This window comes from Canis lupus, chromosome 30 (genome assembly GCF_011100685.1).
Source record: "Canis lupus familiaris isolate Mischka breed German Shepherd chromosome 30, alternate assembly UU_Cfam_GSD_1.0, whole genome shotgun sequence".
Classification (NCBI taxonomy): Eukaryota; Metazoa; Chordata; class Mammalia; order Carnivora; family Canidae; genus Canis; species Canis lupus.
The window spans coordinates 29,140,078-29,159,977 of NC_049251.1; the positions used below are offsets into that span (position 1 = coordinate 29,140,078).

Sequence of the window (19,900 nt, forward strand, 5' to 3'; positions counted from 1 at the left end):
CACTGTCTGGCTTCATAAGAAATATCATTTTCCACACTGGAGGAGGAGGGAGCCCTCCTTTACTACAGATATTCATTAGCAGTCCTACAGACCCTATAATAAACCTGCCTTGTGATGTTTCATTAGTTCAGCACTAGTAATACCACTTCCTTTCCAAATTTATAAATGCATCCAGTTATGATAAGGACCAAATATTAATTGAACCAGTTGGCCTGGTTCTTGCATAATAGTTTCAACTTGGTTTTACAGAAAAAAAAAACAGGTATGGCAATGTGATCTTTTTTCTCAGGTATTATAAGACTGCTGTGGCCAAGTGTCCTCTCAAACTGGCATGAAAGGCTATAGAGTTGTGCAAGTAAATGTTCTCACCAAGGAGGCTTCAGTGAGCATAACTGTATTTCAATATAACTATATTCAGCTCTTCTGAAAGAAACAAACATTACCCTCAAGATCACAGATGTGATGGGTTCACAATAGGTGAAATTCTGCTCTACTAAATCAGAAGGACTGGGAAATATTAAGTCACTACCACTTGAGAATACATCAAAAATTCTTCAAAGAAGAAACTGTTATCTCTTCATTCTGAGATTCTTTAAAGCCATGAGAAATGTTAGTAGGATAGTTCCATTTCTTTTTTTTTTTTTTTTTTAAGATTTATTTATTTATTTTTGATATACCTAGAGAGAGAGAGAGGCAGAGACACAGGCAGAGGGAGAAGCAGGCTCCATGCCGGGAGCCCGATGCGGGACTCGATCCTGGAAATCCAGGATTGCGCCCTGGGCCAAAGGCAGGCGCCAAACCGCTGAGCCACCCAGGGATCCCCGATAATTCCATTTCTAAAGGAAAGTTAGATCTTCAGTTTCAATGTAAAACAATAACTGCCTTGTATTTATATAGCATATTTCTCTGAAGAATTCAAGGCTTTTACAGACATTACCTCATTCAACCCCAGCAAGTCTGTAAACTGTAAGAAACAGGTTTTCCTATCATGTAAGGAAACTGAGGCATAGCAGGGGCACATACTTAACACCAAGTCTAAAAGAAAAAAAAATGGTGGGAAGGGACATCTGGGTAGCATAGTCAGTTGTGCATCTGACTCCCTGGTTTTGGCTCAGGTCGTGATCTCATGGGTCGTGGAATGGGGCCCACTGTCAGGCTCTGAGCTCAGTGAGGAGTCCGCTTGAGTTTCTCTCCCCATCTCTTTGTCCTTCTCCAACCCCCTACCCTGAGGATGCTAGCTTGCGCGCGCTCTCATAAATAAATAAATAAATAAATAAATAAATAAATAAGTAAATAAATAAATAAATAAATAAATCTTTTAAAAAATCAAAGCAAAACAAAAAACGGTGGGAAAACATGGGCTAAGTTTTACTCCTCCCTTCAATTCTTAGCTGCCTCCTCTTAGTTACATTACCTATAGAGATGGCAAATGTCTAAAACTCCATGGTCCTCAAAATGTAATTTCAAAGCTGCCCATTTATACGCATTAAGATCAGTTTTCCCCATGGGACGCCTGGGTGGCTCAAGTGTTGAGCGCCTGCCTTCGGCCCAGGGCTCAAGTCCCACATCGGGCTCCCTGTGTGGAGCCTGCTTCTACTTCTCCCTCTGCCTCTGTCTCTGCCTCTCTCTCATGAATAAATAAAATCTTAAAAAAAAAAAAAAAAAAAGATCAGTTTTCCCTGAATTTACTGGTATGTGTCTCCTCCCTCTATAATACCCCTGGCAGAGACTTCTGAAAAACTTGTAAGTGGCAAGAAAGGTCCAGATTTCACTTTCTTTTACAAAAGTTCACTATTTCATTCTTTCTTCTCTTAGGAAAACTTTCTACCACACTGGAGACCAAAAAGTTTCTTTTAAATTCCTCAAGTGCTCCTAACTACTAGACTTCTACACTGAGGTATGTTCCTTGTTCACAGTGCTTCTGGTTACATGATTTACTTCTATTTTAAGCAAAATTCCCATCTTTGCAGTATCCCCTCAGCTGTTCTTATTTTTAATTTTCCTGTGTTTGCCCAGCTTGTTTATCATATACTCAAGGAAGATCACAACATTATAGGAAGGTTTTGTTAATCTCACACTTTCTGATGATTTTCTTCAGATGTATGCTTTATTCCTTTGTTGAAGGAGAAGCACATTCTTTTTAATCTAACAGTTGCCTACATTCAAAGCTCTTTTTCTGGTACCAACCAGCATCTCCCATCTTTTTTGATGACATACAAACCCATTCCCTCCTAGAAATTTGAAATTTGCAAAGTCTAATCAGCTCTATGAACACTGCCTTTATTCACAGCATAAAGGTTTCAGTGGGTTGCACAGAGTAAGCTCTAAGCTTCTCAGTTGTATACACATATATGTATTCAACATAAATGATTAATTTACTCTGGAAAGAAATCTTTCATATCTAGATCACCCAAGGCCATAGAAAGTTTTGGGGGTAACAAAGACAGCCTTCTAAGGCATAAAATTTGAAGGTACTGGGATCCCTGGGTGGCGCAGCGGTTTGGCGCCTGCCTTTGGCCCAGGGCGCGATCCTGGAGACCCGGGATCGAATCCCACGTCGGGCTCCCAGTGCATGGAGCCTGCTTCTCCCTCTGCCTATGTCTCTGCCTCTCTCTCTCTCTCTCTCTCTCTGTGACTATCATAAATAAATAAATAAAAAATATTAAAAAAAAAAAAAAAAAAAATTTGAAGGTACTATGTGAAACAGGAAATCCTACCTTTTACTGGGCGAAGTTCCAGGCCTTTGCTTTAATTAAACACTTTTATGACTTATCTTCTACCACTCTATTATAATCAGGTAAGGGATAATGGGTGGAAGGCCCCAGGCATCTGCTGGGGATATGTGTAAGTATACACACAGGAAAAAATTCTGTATAAAAACATTCCTAGCTTAGGTTTGCCTGTGTGACCCTAGGTAAGTAAGTTAGTAAACTCTGTGCTAAAAAATGGGAATAATGAAATAACCAACCACATGAAGTACCTACTGGATACCTTCACATACTTTCTCTGCCCAGTAACATTTTACCTGGGCTTTGTTACATTGTGAAATTTCAGTATCTTGTTGTCTTTTTAAATTTGAGTATTAGCATCTCCTTTATAAGATAGATAGCCAAAACAGAATGGTCATTAGCAGATCAGAATAGCTGCTGAAAAGCCAGGACATGGGAGCTCAGGCTTAGCTCACCTATGACATGACATTTATTCCCAGAGCCCCTGAGAATTTTTCCCAGTCTTGCTAGATAGAAGTGGAATTAAATGTTTAACCAGAAATGAGAGGAGTTCCTGCACTCTTAAAACAATTAAGAAGGCTCCAGAAGCAAAAGATCATTGTAGTGTCTGTCTGTATTACAGAGGCTTTTCCAAATGCCAAGTGGTGAGAATTTACCATGACCTACTCTTGTATTTTTACTAAAAAGGCCAAAGTCATTAAAGAATCACTGTTCCCAAGAAATGGTTAACTCAGAGAACAATAAGAGAAAGCAGCTTTAAATATCCTTCTGGTTAAGCCAGAGGCCTCCACCATATTTTATCTACTTGCACTCTCATATCTGTATCTAGAATCCTATTTTCCTGCCATTTGGATATTCCTTCCTCCCATCCTTTCATTTGTTCCTGCCCTAGCTCATACATTCTCTTTCCCTCCTTTCTCCCCTATCACTTCAGCTGTCATGCTTGGTTCTGGTTTATTCATCTTTTATTTATTTACCAAACATATACTAGGTCTTTACTATGTGGCCAGTCCATATGTAGCTGTGAACCTTTAGGCTCATGCTGACCCCTCTCTTATGTTTAGGCCTCTGGTTTTGCCCATCTCTGCCTCAAATCCATCATTCACCAAGTTCTATTCCTTTGTGTTAGGATAGCAGCAAAAGTGGGAAGTGGATGGAAAACGATTAGTGGACTGGGAAATTTTAAAATTAATGATGTATATACTCCCCTAAGTAAAGGGATCTTCAGAGCACAGGGAAACCTAAAAAGAATCCCATAGCAGGAAAATGAGTTTGGGACTTACCCATAGTGGCTATAATACAATAATAGAACATTGCTGACCAAAAAAAAAAAAAAAAAAGAAGAAGAAGAAGAAGAAGAAGAAGGATGGTTCTTTCACCTGCTGACTGCAAAGCTTACAGCCTTTAATTACCATGATTAAATACTGCTGTTCTCTCTTGTGATGCTGGCCCATTGTACCAAATAAATAATAAAGCACCTAGGAGGGCAAGCAGGTTCTGGGGAATCCAGAGTAGATCTTTAAGCCTTGACTCCTACTCTTACATATTCAGAACAATCTATAGAAACTAGCTATGAAAAAAAAAAAAAAAAGCACAAATGTGCACACTGCCGAAGCCCTTTGTGCTTTAAAAAATCAGAACACAGTGATTTAAGAAGGAATGAAACAAAAATGAGACAAAACTGAAGAGTGTTTTCCAACAGTAAGGAAAAGAATACTTTTTCATATTCTTTACATATAGTTGCAGTTTCACATTTAAAAAGTATTGTTTTTATTTGTAATAACTTTGGAAACTCTCCAGTAATCTCAGATACAGTAAGTTAAAACCATAATATGAAAAAAAAAAAAAAAACATAATATGCAAATAAAAATCTACCCACCCCTGCCATCCAATTATGTGAAAAAACTAGGCAATGTTCCCATATTGATTTATTGGCCACTGGAAGTCCACTTTGCTAGGGTTTATTTATATAATGTGATTAACATAAAAAATACATTTATGTCTTCTGCAACTGAGGAAGATACCAAGTATAAAATAACTGCATCAGGTTTCTTGTACAGGAACATAGTTTTAAAAAATTTCATATCCAATCTTAGAGTTCAATAGTTCTTTAAAAAGTCATGTATTCTAACTTTCTACCCCATGCACAAATCTCCCTCACAACATCCAGAATGCATAACCATTCAACTGCTGCCTGAAAACTGCCCTTCCCTGAAGAGACAGGAAATCCTACTGCACAAGATAGCTTATTTCAGTTCACAATTGTTTCTTCCTACAAGAAGGTGTTTGGCAAAAAAAGGAAACAAGATATTGAAGCACTTTATTATCATTTGTTGAACTTATGCCTGAAACTGTTAACACATGGCTCAGGATAAATGGGGACACAAATAGGTTGCCTGGTGATATAAGAGGAAGGAGGAAGACCATAAATCCACTGCTGCAGTCTTTTAAAAAGTTAGTTGTTATAATAATAATAATAATAATAATAATAATAATAATAATACATGATCAGAACAAAAATGCAAAAATACTAAAAGATTAATATAAAAACTTAAGAGCACCACCACTTCCCATATCTAATCATACTCTTCAAAGGTAATCATTATTAAATTTTTTTTGTATGTCCAGTCAGATATTTTCTATGCTTATGTGGACATACCTGTATTATATATGTATATCTTATACTACACAAATATGACAATATACGGTTTTGCAAACCTTTTCACTTAAAAACATACTGGGGCATCTTTCCTCATAAGTACAAGGCTCTACCTTCTTTTTCATAGCTAATTCCACAGCATAAATATGTCATCACTTATCCAGATATAAACTGGTGACATTTAGATTATTTTCATACTGTTCTAATTGCTATACAAAACCAAAATTTATCCTTCCTTTAATTTCTTTCAATAATTTTTGTTTCAAATCATTTGGAATAAACCTAATCTACCATTTAATAGCTCTTTAAACACTAGAAAATCACCATCATATGGGGATAAATGAGAGAACAAATACAAGTTTTGAGTTATAATACTGGGATATCAGAAATCAATAGGGGGAATGATTTCCTCAAATTAAAACAATCTAAATGTCTGACAACACAAAATAGGTGCCTACATTATGGCCTACGAGGCTGATGGGCTACTACACAATGATTAGAAACATGAAGACTGCAGCACCATGACAAATGTTATAATGCTAAGTGAGAGTAGTAGTAGTTACACAGAACTGAGATTGACTACGAAATAGGTCTGCATATGAAAAGAAGAGACACTCAAACATAGTTCAGGGTACTCTGAGCATGGATCATTTCTTTTCAAAATATCCTTTCATATTGTATAACTTAGTTTCTATGGTGAATGAAAAGAGAAAAATTGAGAGCTATTGCAAAGATCAAGATAATCATTCTCAGTTTCAGGGCTCTCAAGGCCCTCTTTACTTTTTTCCCTGATTATCTTGGAGATACCAATCATTGTAAATAATCAGGTCTTGAAATTTCTTGATGGCAAAGCTACAATCAGCAAACAAAGCATAAAGTGTGACTGCCCACAAGAGAACAGAATGGAATGGAAGGAAAGGTTTTAGAGAGATTAAACAAAGAAAAGAACGGATAAGCAGGAAGAGTTCCAACTTAAACCATGTTCACAATCATCCAGGGCTACTATTCTATCTGCCCATGGATAGAGAACTGATATGAATTTCTAGGTCATACTGGTCAGGGTAATATGGGAGTCAAAAACCCAAGATAATGATTAAGACCTGGGTACTTAAGGAAGAAATAGTCATACTCCCAAAGCCAACACAGAAGTTCCTATTTTGGGAATTTAAAGTCTCATACTCTGGTCAGAATAGAATTCTTTAAATTTATAAGCATTCAGGGCACCTGGATGGCTCAGTTGGTTAAGCGTCTGCCTTTGGTTCAGGTCATGATCCCAGGGTCCTGGGACCCAACTCCATGTTGGACCACCTGGACACCTGGAGGGGTGAGTATGGTGTGTATCTGCTCCTCCCTCTCCTGCTGTCCTTCTTCCCGCTTGTGCTCTCTCAAATGAATAAATAAAAATCTTTTTAAAAATAAACATACATACATACATAAATAAATAAATAAATAAATAAATAAATAAATAAATAAATCCATAAGTACTCATTCCTCCCAAAAAATTTCACCCATTTTAAAAAAAGATTAATTAGAATGAGAGTGCAAGTGCCTGGGGGTGGGGAGGAACAGAAAAAGAGAGAGAGAGAGAGAATGAGCGGGAAACACAAGCAGACTCTGGGCTGAGTGGGGAGCCAAACTTAGGGCTTGATCCCACAACTCTGATCATGACCTGAGCAAAAAAAAGGGTGGGAGTCTTAACCAACTATGTCATCCAGGCACTCCTCATCCATTTTATAAGCACTAATTAATTCCTTGAACAAACCTAAGTCACCTGGGCTTTTTTTTTTTTTTTAAGTATTTTTTGTCATGATACCCAAATATTTTGCAAATCACCAGCCTGTGATGAATGATAACAGATAAACACTTGTGAGTAAAAACAACGATTATATTATTTTGGTCACTGGGTGTGCTTCTGGCATGAAAGGTTGTTTATTTACAATGCCACATCACCTAGGTTCTGAAGAGTGGCATATAAGCTCTGGCTGTTTAAATATTAACTACTGATGAATCACATTTGCAGCTGGAACTCACTCTAGAAAAATAGGGAGAGAAATATTTGTGCTGGTAAGTTAGGACTGGGTGTTCATGCTCACATTTATAATAAGACACAGTGAAGTCTTGTCTACTTTCTTGTCAAATGATTTACTTTCAAAATAAATTTCCTTTTTTGGCCAACCCCCAGGAAATATTTTTTTTTCTCTAGGAAATATTTTTATTAACTTGGCAAAATCTAAAAAGACATGCTTATCAAATCTTCCTAACTTTTTTCTTCACCAAAATACTTCCTAACTGCCTATCATGTGAAAGACCTATGTCGAGTCTTGAGATAAACTTAAGACACAAGGGAGAAGCCTTGTTTTCTAGAACTTATGGTCTCATTGCAGGGCTGGGGGTGGGGTGGGGATATGCAATTACCATTAAAGAACGTTCAATACATGATCACCAGGAAGAAAATCAGTATTGAAAAAAAAATCCCAATGTAGAATTTAAAGAGGTTTATTAGGTACTCAAAATCAATTATATACCACAAAATACAGAAAGCCTGTGTTGATGGCAACTTACATAAAAAAGATGTACAGAAACAAAAAAAAAGATGTACAGGTTTCAGCTGAGTAAAACTATAAAAGCATAAAAATCAACTAGTGAAATGGTTAAGAGAGCTACTCTAAATTAATAGAAATATTGTGTCCAGACCAAGAAAGATAATAATCCCACTATGTCCATATCCAGAGTTAGTGGTTCTCTTTTATGAGGCTCATTTAAAAGGAACATAACTAGGAGAGAGGGAATGAGAGAGAGCATGTATTCATGCTTGACAGTGGTGCAATGATAGTGAAGTGTTTGTAAAACATATATACAGAAAGATTGATGAGCTGAAGACATTTGGCTTGAAAGAAGACTGGAGGTGAATGGTGAAGGGGGAAGCATGTAACAGTTTTGATGCCTCTGAGCTAGTAACAGAGAGCTTAACTGTGCTCCATGGAAATAAAGACAGATTTTGGCCCTATATAATTTTCAATGCCCTGGGCTTTCCAACACTGAACTATGTAGAACAGTGGTAAATTCTACAGTAAGTAGTAGACAAGCAGAGATGACCATTTGTTATGGAGGGGGCAGCCAGTGTGGCTCAGCGGTTTAGTGCCACTTTCAGCCCAGGGTGTGATCCTGGAGGCTGCTTCTCCCTCTGCCTGTGTCTCTGCCTCATTCTCTCTCTCTCATAAATAAATAAAATCTTAAAAAAAAAAAAAAAAACTCTAGGAGCAATTCTTGCATTGGGCAGAAATTTGTAACAGATTTCTGAAGCTCTTCCTATCTTATTAGAAAAGCTTGTGGCTACCTTTTTAGCTGCAGGTAAAGAATACTGAAAAAATGACACCCACCACAGGTACTTTTAAGTGAATGATCTCAAAAAGCAGAAAATGAGTCAGAAATCACCAATGAACTTCATGTAAGACCTAGAAGGCTTTGTGACTTTGAGATGATTGCCAGAAATACTGGGAGGGAGACCAATGGTGGCCAATAGCTGGCCTGACCACTCAAACAGAGCTCTTGCTATTCCTACTAGGCTCAGAGGTTGTAGTTTTTCCTTGCTGCTTTAAGTGAAAGGCAATTTTTTTTAAGTCCCCTTTCCTCCAATACTCTCCCTAATTAATCCTTTTCAGCACATGGAGAATGTCAAAACGTCAAGAATCTGAAATATTCTTCCTGTATTCGGGAAGAGTATAAACCCAGCAGCACAGATGCTATTCCTACCTAATAGGTTCATGAAATTTTTGGCTACATATTGAAAAGAGAAGATTGGCCTGATCTGGGAGGTCAACTGGAAAGGGCTCATAGAGGAAATCCTGCACAATGGCCTGGTCAACATCCTTAGGCCCCCTCAAACTTCTAAGTTGGGCTGCATCTAGCATGTTTTTACTTGAGCCTTAGATTTGTGAAAATGTATAAACATTTATCATAAGCGAGCTGTGAGAACTGTCACCCTAAAATTTATAAAAAAAGAGAAACCACGTAATAGCCAACTTTAAAAGTTTAGTTCAGGGAAGAAAAGACTCAAGTTACACGAAAGTCCTATGAACTCAGTTGCCAATATTAAATCCTATGCCTGGAACTCTCCATATTTAAGGATATAATCAATGAACAAACGTGTGCTGAGAGTCTATTGTAAGAACCCATTTTAGGTTCAATGGAAGGCAGATCTTGGCCTTCCTGGGTTATGACTATGGCTGATTATTGCCACAATCAGGATATAAGACCACCTGAATAATACTGTGTGGCTCTTAGAGAATTCTATATATACTAGGAAGTGAAACTCAAATTTTCTTTTTCAAGATTTTATTTATTCATGAGAGAGAGACAGAGACAGAGACAGAGACAGAGACAGAGGCAGAGGGAGAAGCAGATTCCATGAGGGAGCCTGATGTGGGACTCAATCCTGGGACTCCAGGATCACATGCTGAGCTGAAGGCAGATGCCTAACTGCTGAGCCACCTAGGCGCCCTCAAATTCTTTCAATAGTACTTCCAATAGTGGTGCTTGAAATAAAAACGTTTCAGTCATTCACATAAAACTGCCACATTGAAGAAGGCACAGAGCTGAGGAATGTTTACTAATGTCAAGCAATGAAACCAGTGCTAACAATTTCATCTTTTGCAAGAGGTATCCAATAGGTATAATCTCCTTATGGTTGCTAACATTCGCATAGTCAAGATATTTTTCTGGAAGCCAGTAAGATATTTCAGAAATTAGACCTTTTAGGTAAAAAATAGGCATGTTTTAAAACATTATAAATTTAAAAATCCTCAAAGGTCAAAGGTTATTACAACATAAGATAGGTCTTCCAAATTCAGAGGACAATAGACAAAATGAGTGATGGTATTTCAGAATGTGTATTTTAGTATGTTTTTAAAACGAATATATAAGGACACCTGGGTGCCTCAATTGGTTAAGCGTCTGCCTTTGGCTCAGGTCATGATCCCAGAGTCCTGGGATCAAGTCCCACATTGGGCTCCCAGCTTAGTAGGGAGCCTACTTCTCCCTCTGCCTGCTCTGCTCCCCCTGCTTGTGCATTCTTGGTCTCTGATAAATAAAATCTTTAAAAAATTTTTTTTAATTAAAAAAAAAAAGATATATAGTCTCAATATGATAAAATATTGCTTGTAAATTACCACCCCCTCCTCCTTTCTTTTGGTATAAAGAAATGAAAAGAGAATGAAACTACCAAAAAAAGCAATACCCCGGGAACCCTGGGTGGCGCAGCAGTTTAGCGCCTGCCTTTGGCCCAGGGCACGATCCTGGAGACCCGGGATCGAGTCCCACGTTGGGCTCCCGGTGCATGGAGCCTGCTTCTCCCTCTGCCTGTGTCTCTGCCTCTCTCTCTGTGTGTGTGACTATCATAAATAAATAAAAATTAAAAAAAAAAAAAAAAGCAATACCCCATACAATGTGTATTTCAGGTGGATAAAAGTATTCAAAGGCTGGTTTATGGGCATGGTCGTGGCACATCACAGGTCCCCAATCAACTGCCCCTCCAGGAGCAGAGAGCAAGTAGCTTTAGGTGACTATGTTTATTTACCTACCCAGCAGAAGCAGCGGAGATATATGGTCTGGTAAAAAAGGTCAACTAGACAAGAAAGTCTGCATACTTTTGGGCTTTCAGCTAAGGTATATGCTAACTATGTACACAGAGAAAACAGACTTGACTTACCTGCACTGCCGAGCTGTTTATAAAACCTGTACTCTAAATGAAGCTGTGGAGCACGTGATTTTATTGGTTCCTGAAACCCAAGAAGAGAAATTGTGATCAGATTTAGACAAATAAAATTTACCATTCCTAGGTTTTCAAAGTCAACTAGAGCTAAGACCACTTAATATTTTAGAGATATGTAATACATTTTCTTACTACAATTTCTCTTTGAAAGCACAGCTAGGGAAGATGAAGCTGAAGTATATACAATCCCTTCCACAGATATTTAAGTACAAATACTGTGTATGAGCCATCATTCAAGGATAGCTCCCTCACCAAGAGGTATTCTCCTGGAACATATTCTTCTAAGAAACCAGATGCCAAACCTCTGAATTCAATACCAGCATGAAAAAAAATTAAATAAATACATACCAGCATGTATTCCCTGCTTGTTTTATTATGAATTTTGGGTGATAAACAGTATTGTTTTTAGAAAAATGATACATGCTCAGAAAAAAAAATTCAAATACACAAAAATTAGGAAGAGACTAAAAATAATCTAAGATCCTACCATTTTAAAAAAAGCACTATTAACATTTTGGTGAATGTCCTCCCAAATATTTATTGATACATATATTTAGATATAATACATACTTGAAAATATATTTAAAATACACAAGACATTATATTTGCTCTTTTGTAGTGTGTCTTTAAACTCAACTATGTAATGATGACATCTTTCCATGTCAGTAAATAGCTGTGTGTGTGTGTGTGTGTGTGTGTGTGTGTATTTTTTTTAAGTAGGCCCCATGACCAACATGGGGCCTGAACTCATGACCCTGAGATCAAGAATTGTATGCTCTATTGACTGAGCCAGCCAGGTGCCCCAGAAAGCTTTATATAGATTTTAATGGCTGTAGTATTCCCCCTGAGTGTCTGTGTGTGTATGCACACACATATACCACAATTTTAGGACATTTTGACTGTTTTCAGTTTTTATTATTATGAATAATGCTGTAGGAACATTGTATGTATATTTATTTTTACACTTAAGAAAATTGAAGACTGTAAATGCAATTAAAATATGTATGTTAAAAAAGTAAAATATGTATCTTTAATCAATATGATGCTTGAGTTTGCAAAAATAGTGTTTTCTAAAGACCCTGGAGATAAAACAGCCAAACTACTACATTTTGTACTACATTGAACTTAACCAGCCAGTTAATTATTCTGAACTGACAGCATACTGGGCAACTAGTTAACAAGAAAATTAAACATCACCCTGGAAAGTAGATCCATGTACTCATTAGGATAGCTATTATCAAGATCACAGAAAATAAGTGTTTGTGAGGATGTAGAGAAACTGGAGCCCTTGTGCATTGCTGGTGGGGATGTGAAATGGTACAGCTATTATGGAAAATGATATGGCAGTTTCTCAAAAAATTAAACATAGCATTACCACATGATCTAACAATTTTACTTCTGGGTATATACCTCAAAAAACTGAAAGCAAATATCCAAGCTGGTATTTGTACACCCATGTTAATAATGGGTATATATGAATAAACAAAATGTGATTACATTTTCCTGCACACACACACACACATACACACACAGAATATTATTCAGCCATAAAAATGAAAGACATTTGAACACATACTACAACATAGATGAACCCTGAAGACATTATGCTAAGCAGAATAAGCTAGACACAAAAGGTCAAATACTGCATGATTCACTTATTTGAGGGATCTAGAGTAGTCAGGTTCACAGAGACAGTAAGTTAAATGGTGGTTGCCAGGGGCTATGAGGGAGGAAATGGAAAGTCAGTGTTTAATGGGGATAGAATTTCAGCTGAGGAAGATGAAAAAGTTCTGGAGAAGGATGATGGCAATGATTGCACAACAATGTGAATGTATTTAATGCCACAGAGCTGTACACTTATAAATGGGTTAAAATGGAAAATTCTAGATACAATTCTTTATCAGATATATGTTTTTAAATTTTCTCTCCCATTCCATGGTTTGTATTTTCACTGTATTCAGAGTCCTTTGATACACAGTTTTTTATTTTTATAAAGTTCAATTAATCTCTTTTCTTGGTTATGCTTTTTGTGTCATATCTAAAAAATCACTGCCAAATCCAATCTCGTGAAGCTTTTCCCCTAAGTTTTCTTCTAAGAGATTTATAGTTTTGGCTCTTATATTTAGGTCTTTGATCCACTTTGAGTTAAATTTTTATGTGTAACATAACATAAGCGTTCAACTTTAATGCACATGGATATCCGGTTTTCCTAACAACATTTGTGGAAAACAGTCTTTTCTCCAGCGAATGGTCACTTGGCCCTTTTAAAAGATAGGCTCAGAAGAAGGAGATCCCCCAGTTTCCCTTGATAATTCATGCTAATGTTAAACACATTTCATGATTTCAAAGGTCTTTATATGTAGTTTAAATCTCCATGACTGAAACTAAACCTATTTCTCCTTTGTCCTCGACAAAATAAAATAGCTCTTCAATAAACTCTGAACACTAGAACAACTATCTTCAAATAACAAAACTATTCAATCATTTCTTAGACTATTAGGCAAAGACTTAAGACTATTAGACTATTAGAAATAGACTAAGTCTATTTCTTAGACTATTCAATTCCTTTATTCAGACAATGTAATTTCAATTCCTTTAAACTTTCCTCACTGGTCCTATTTTTTAGTTCTTTGATCATCTTTGAAGGCTCTTCCTGAACTTACTTGTTTTCTGACATTTTTCTTAAGATCTAGAATCCATAAATCAGAAGTTTCCTTGAAGTTATCTAGTCTATCCCTTTGCTTCTAGGAAGCTTTTATCTAAATCAATTCAGGCAGGCTGAAATAGTTCATATCTCTACTGAGTTCTATGAAAGAATTCATATTTTTCTTTGATTATAAAATCAGCACAGTTGAACTTCAAGCTTCTCAAGATTCTTGTAATCAAAAGAAAAAGTACATAAGACTAATTACACTGTAAAGTCACTTCTTTATTCATTTATGTCCTCAATAGAGAAAGATCACTCTTGAGAGTCTCCATTTGGTTTTAGATCTTCCACTATAGTACTGTTAAAGCAGCCAATTATGGAATTTGTCCTTCAGAAAAATCCCTAATAAGTCACAAGGAACCAAACAGAAACAGGATAACAAGTTAATATGGAAGCAGAAGTTGATCTTTCTGGAGGTTTTTCTGGAGAAAAGTCTTTGGATTCTGACAAGCCCCAAGGAGCAATGAAGGAAAAAGTCACAGATCCTTCTTCAAATATAATACTCTAAAACTTCACAGTGAATATCTTAATAGAAAATACTAAAATCTGATGTTGGGTAACTAAGCTAGCAGATTAAAAAAAAGTAAAAACTCTTTAGAGTTACAAGGTTGAAAGTGAACATACATGTCAAATGTATTCAGACACGAGGAGCTTTTTATCACAAATGATAGGATTTATATCCTTTAGGCCAATTCCTTTAACATATAGTTAAAGTCTGCTCACACAATTACAGCTTCAAGGTGCTCTTCTGGAAGCACTATGAACAAAGGACATTATGAACACTGAGTCTACATCTTGTGGAAGGCAGCAAAATTAGCAACATGGAGAGATTTTTTTTCTAACAATTGTTACGAACTTATTTTAAAAAGAGCCTGAGAAATCTCAGTGATGGGGTAAAGGAAGGGTTCATTATACTATTTTATGTTGTATATGATTTTTTAAAAAGGTTCCTAAAAATCTAAGAAACAAGAGCCCACAATGAAGATCCAAAGTAGAAGGAAAAAAGTACCAGCAGGCCTTCCTTGTATTTCTGTGCCAGATGCTGATTACATTTCCACAGAGGGCTGGCTATTTGCCAGAATCACGGTTATTCTGGAACACACATGTCTGCCTGAAATCCTAAACCGACAGCAGACGGCTACCTTGTAGGACTATAATGCTTAAGGCAAATTTTGCTGTTACAACAAAAAGAGCTCAATTACTGCCCTCCTATCTCCCATGGAGAACACAGACCAACAGCAAAAGAGGCAGCCCGTAGACAAGATTGTTATCCTATAAAAAGCCTTTATTTAAGATTTATTTGAAAAAGAAATGAGCTCCTGAGATACACCATACTAGATGACATGAGGTCTATTTTTAGCTTTCACTCTTGGCCATACAAAGTAGAATATAGTTTAACAAACTGTAAGTGAAACGCAGTGATCCATCATGTCAACAATATATAGTAAGCTTATCTAGTTAACTAGTATGAACTTGGAAGAAGAAATCTAGGTAGAAAAAACTGCCCCTAACAAAAAACCTCAAGAGAAGTCTTGATAAATAAAAGGACAAAGACCAATATACAGTGTTGAGACAGTATTTTAAAGAGTTTCAGGAGCTACTTCTTCCTGTTACTAGTCCAACTTACCAAAGTAGTAAAACAGAAAAAGTAAACAAGCAGATAAACTAGGGAACACTTTTACGGAACCAAATTCCTATAAAGAATATGGTTAATCCTTTGATATTCAATCTTAGAAAATATTTGGCTTGCATTGTTACATGCATTACCTGTCCTCCTGTTCCCATTTCTCCAACAAGAGTTCCAAGTTAACAAACAAAAGAAAACACTAAGTTCCCTAGCAGCTACCTGCTCTCAGCCCTGCTTCCTATCCATGTCTTTGTAGAGAAACCAATCTGATAACTGTCTGACAGTTGTCTTCATAAGACAACTCTGACTTTTTCACAAACTGACAAACTCAATCCACACCCAGAACAGGTGTGGATGTGGTAAGTGCAATTCGTTAGAAAAGAACAGCATTATGACAATTATCACAAGATACTTCCTTCAATCATTAACTCCTCTGTCTTCCAACTAATAAAGCCCCAAACTGCTTTAAATCCTGGGAAACTTACTAGAAAGACAAACATTTACACAGTTTCATAGAAACGAGTCATATGACATATTTCATATGACTAGAAATGATTTTGTATTGACCTTAAATATAAGATAAAGAATTTTCTTCTAAAATTACTCTTCCTTAAAAATAATATATATCTTGATAGGATGCTATCTTTAAAGACCATGTTAGTTATTCATAAGATTAGTACTGACAAAAGTCAATTTTTTGTTTCAAATTTGACCACAAGATGTGTTTTTCATATTTGACAACTTTTTAAGGCAATGATTTGATGGATCAGATTTGGTTCTCTACTAAAAGTATATTAATACATACCTTACATTTAAAAACTGGATTAGTCACAGTTAAGCAAAAGAAAATGATAAAATTTCCAACAGCTTTATCTTTCAAAAAATAGCACTCTGAAAGGTACAAACTTCACAGAAATTACTAGTCTCCCAACAATTGTTTTTCTTCCAGCTATTTTTAGTAACTATTTTTAATTTTTTAATAACTATTTTTTGACTCATTGTTGCTGAAACTATAATTAACATCATCTGACTGACTATATAGCTTTAGACTATATAGCAGTGATGAGTCACTGTAACACTATATATATATATAGTTGAGGGAAAGTGACTGTGGGATCATATGCAAAGGAAAAAAACATTAGTATTCCTGTGAATCCTTACAACTATTTCCTGTAAAAAGATATGTGAGGGATGAGAGTACCAAAACATAATTACCACAAATATAAATTCTACTCACCAGTTTGATAGCTACATATTCATTGGTGTAGAGATTTTTACCTAGGGGAAAAGCAGAATGTATATGTTTTAGTGACATTTATTTTGGGAAATGCAAAGCAAAATCTTAGCTTACAGGGTCATGAGAAAGGTCACATTCCCAAAGCTATTCACATATATGAAACATGATTTATAAGTGAAAAGCTAAACAGAGATAATTAGACCCAGTAAGACAAGAATAGAAATCACTTGAGAATTTGGAAATTTAAGTTAGACATGAGAACTTAAAAAAAAGAAAACAAACCTCTTTTCTCTCTCACACATTTTGTTATTATTTCCCAACTATTAAACCATGAAGCAAACCAAGAAGTCCCAGAATATCAAATACACAAATTTTAACTTTGGCACAACAGACACAAACCCTCACTTTTTTTTTTTTTTTTCCAAACCCTCACTTTTAAACTCACTAACAAATGGAGATTATATATTACTTGTCATGGTATTTAGTGTTGACTTGGCAAAAAGGACAGTGTGAAATAAACCCAATTACTGTCGTACCCTCCTTCTGGAAAACTCGTCTAATGTCTGTAAGTAGATGATTCTCAAAGCTGTTGTGATTCTTCACCAGAACTCTAGCTCTTTAACTATGAGCAGGAAACAGCTCTCTGCCTGAATACTTAGATGTCTTAAAAGTTCTTTCTGCAATAGTAATGATTTTTTCCTCTCAACTTCTCTACCTGTATAAATGGAATCAATATTCTCCTAGACATCTAAAGTAAGTACCTAGAGTGAAGATGAGGATGAAAGCAGCATTTAACCACTTGGTAAACCCACACTCCAAACCAGGTACTTATCTTCCCTAACCTGTCCATCTCTACTGATTCTTGAAAGCTAATTTTAATTCCTCCTGAGTGGTTGTTTAGTCACTGCACTGGACTTCACGTTTCTTCTTCTTATATATTTGTCCTATCTTAATCAGCTAGACTATAAATATCTTGAGGATAGGAATTTTATCTAATGGTTCTCTCAATGTCCTATGGGGCTTAAGACTCTGTTCTGCACATCTCAAAGACACCCAAAACCTTGACTGATGAAGTTATTGGCACATATAATTACTTTTTAAGTAATACATAGAAGTAAATGTTATATTTATACATACACATACATGTACATAGCTGCCTATATATGTACATGGAAAAGGATATAGAAAGATGTACATTAAGGCGTTAAAATGACTGTCTTAGTATTTCCTGATTTTTATATACTATAGTTTGCTTTTATAAATGAACAGTATGCTGCTTGCAATTTATGTTCCTATTTTAATTAATTAATTTTTTAAAGATTTTTATTTATTTATTCATAAAAGACACACAGAGGGAGAGAGAGAGAGGCAGAGACACAGGCAGAGGGAGAAACAGGATCCATGTAGGAAGCCCGACGTGGGACTCGATCCCGGGACTCCAGGATCACGCCGTGGGCCAAAGGCAGGCACTAAACCACTGAGCCACCCAGGGATTCCCTTAATTAAATTAATTAATTTTTAAAGATTTTATTTATTAATTAATGAGAGAGACAGAGAGAGAAAGAGAGAGAGAGAGAGAGAGAGAGAGAAGGGCGGCAGAGACACAGGCAGTGGGAGAAGCAGGCTCCATGCAGGGAGCCCGACGCAGGACTCGATAGGGGGTCTCCAGGATCAGGCCCTGGGCTGAAGGCGGCGCTAAACCGCTGAGCCACTCGGGCTGCCCTATATTCCTATTTTAACCAGGATCTAGACAACAGATGGCCCTTTGCAAATCATACCATTATATTTTTAATACCGCTATCAGGTTGCCAAGCACCTTTATGTGTCAAAGAGTACACTACTTTAGGAATAACTTTTGTCTGCAAATAACAGTAAAGAGGACTCACAGATTGCCAGAGAAATACTTAAGAAACCATTATAAGATGAACAACTTCTTTTATAAAGAAGCAAAAGTAGAAAATAGGTATTTTTTTCTCTATATATTAATTGCATTAAGCGCCTAAAAATTGGTGTTCCTGATTAATCCTCTCACCAAAAACATTTTTTAATAGATTTTATTTATTTGATAGAGAGTATACACACACCAGAGAGCTCGAGCAGGGGGAGGGGTAAGGGGAAGAGGAAGGGCAGAGAAAGCAGCAACTCTCCGCAGAGCAGGGAGTCCAACATGGGGCTCAATCAGTGGACCCTGTAATCATGACCTGGGCCGAAGGCAGACACTTAACCAACTGAGAGCCACCCAGGCGCCCCACTAAAAACATTTAAAAAAATCTATTTGATGAGATTGTGAAAAGGATACTAATAACGGGGAGAGGATAGTTGAAGTAGAAACAGCCAGTAGAAGCAGATTAAAACCCAATAGAGGCAGGGCATCTCATACCTGTGTGAATTCCCTTGCATGTATAAAGTTAAATTTGATTTTCTCCTGTTTAAAAAAACTCCAACTTGGCCACAGACTTATCCCCATATCAGATATAATACCGCATAAAGATTTTTCAGGACAGTCCTTCCTGGCACAGTATAAGCACTGTTATTGTGACCCCAAACCAATTTTGGCACAAAGCTAACCCTAAGAACTTAGTATCTCTTAAAGGAAAATGGTCAAGTTTAAAATTGTAAACGGGGATCCCTGGGTGGCGCAGCGGTTTGGCGCCTGCCTTTGGCCCAGGGCGCGATCCTGGAGACCCGGGATCGAATCCCACATCGGGCTTCTGGTGCATGGAGCCTGCTTCTTCCTCTGCCTGTGTCTCTGCCTCTCTCTCTCTCTCTGTGACTATCATTAAAAAAATAATAATAATAAAATAAAATAAAATTGTAAACACGTTTGGGAGTCTTTCAGAATTGGACACCACCACCCTACCCAGCCAGTTTTTCAGCAGTAAGAATTCCTACGGCGGGTAGAGGTACCAGAATTCACCCCTTACTCATTTAAAGTATAACATGCCTTTACTGTCAAAAAATTAACTTAACCAACCTTTGAAGTACATGCTTAATGTAACAGATCTTCAATTCAACTGATACAATATTTAAGTGAAGAAAGGTGCTTGTGTAAGTATAACGGAGTACTAAACCTAGATTCTGATCTGTGAGCAAAAAAACAGAGGAGGGCAGCCTGGGTGGCTCAGCGGTTTAGTGCCACCTTCAGCCCAGGGTGTGATCCTGGAGATCTGG

General features: G+C 36.8%; 1 protein-coding gene across 37 annotated transcripts in view; it reads right to left on the reverse strand.

Moving 5' to 3' along the window:
* Nucleotides 1-19,900, reverse strand: part of CSNK1G1 (casein kinase 1 gamma 1) — a 170,033-nt gene that overhangs the window by 66,296 nt on the left and 83,837 nt on the right. For all 37 annotated transcript variants that reach the window (XR_005381769.1, XR_005381770.1, XM_038580694.1 and 34 more), the window contains 2 exons: nucleotides 16,730-16,770; nucleotides 11,096-11,165 (listed from right to left, as the gene is read on the reverse strand). Coding sequence is in view for 33 of the 37 variants with exons in the window: in XM_038580664.1 (XP_038436592.1) it covers nucleotides 11,096-11,165; nucleotides 16,730-16,770 (111 nt within the window). In the remaining 4 variants the exon portion in view is untranslated. The remainder of the gene's footprint in view (nucleotides 1-11,095; nucleotides 11,166-16,729; nucleotides 16,771-19,900) is intronic.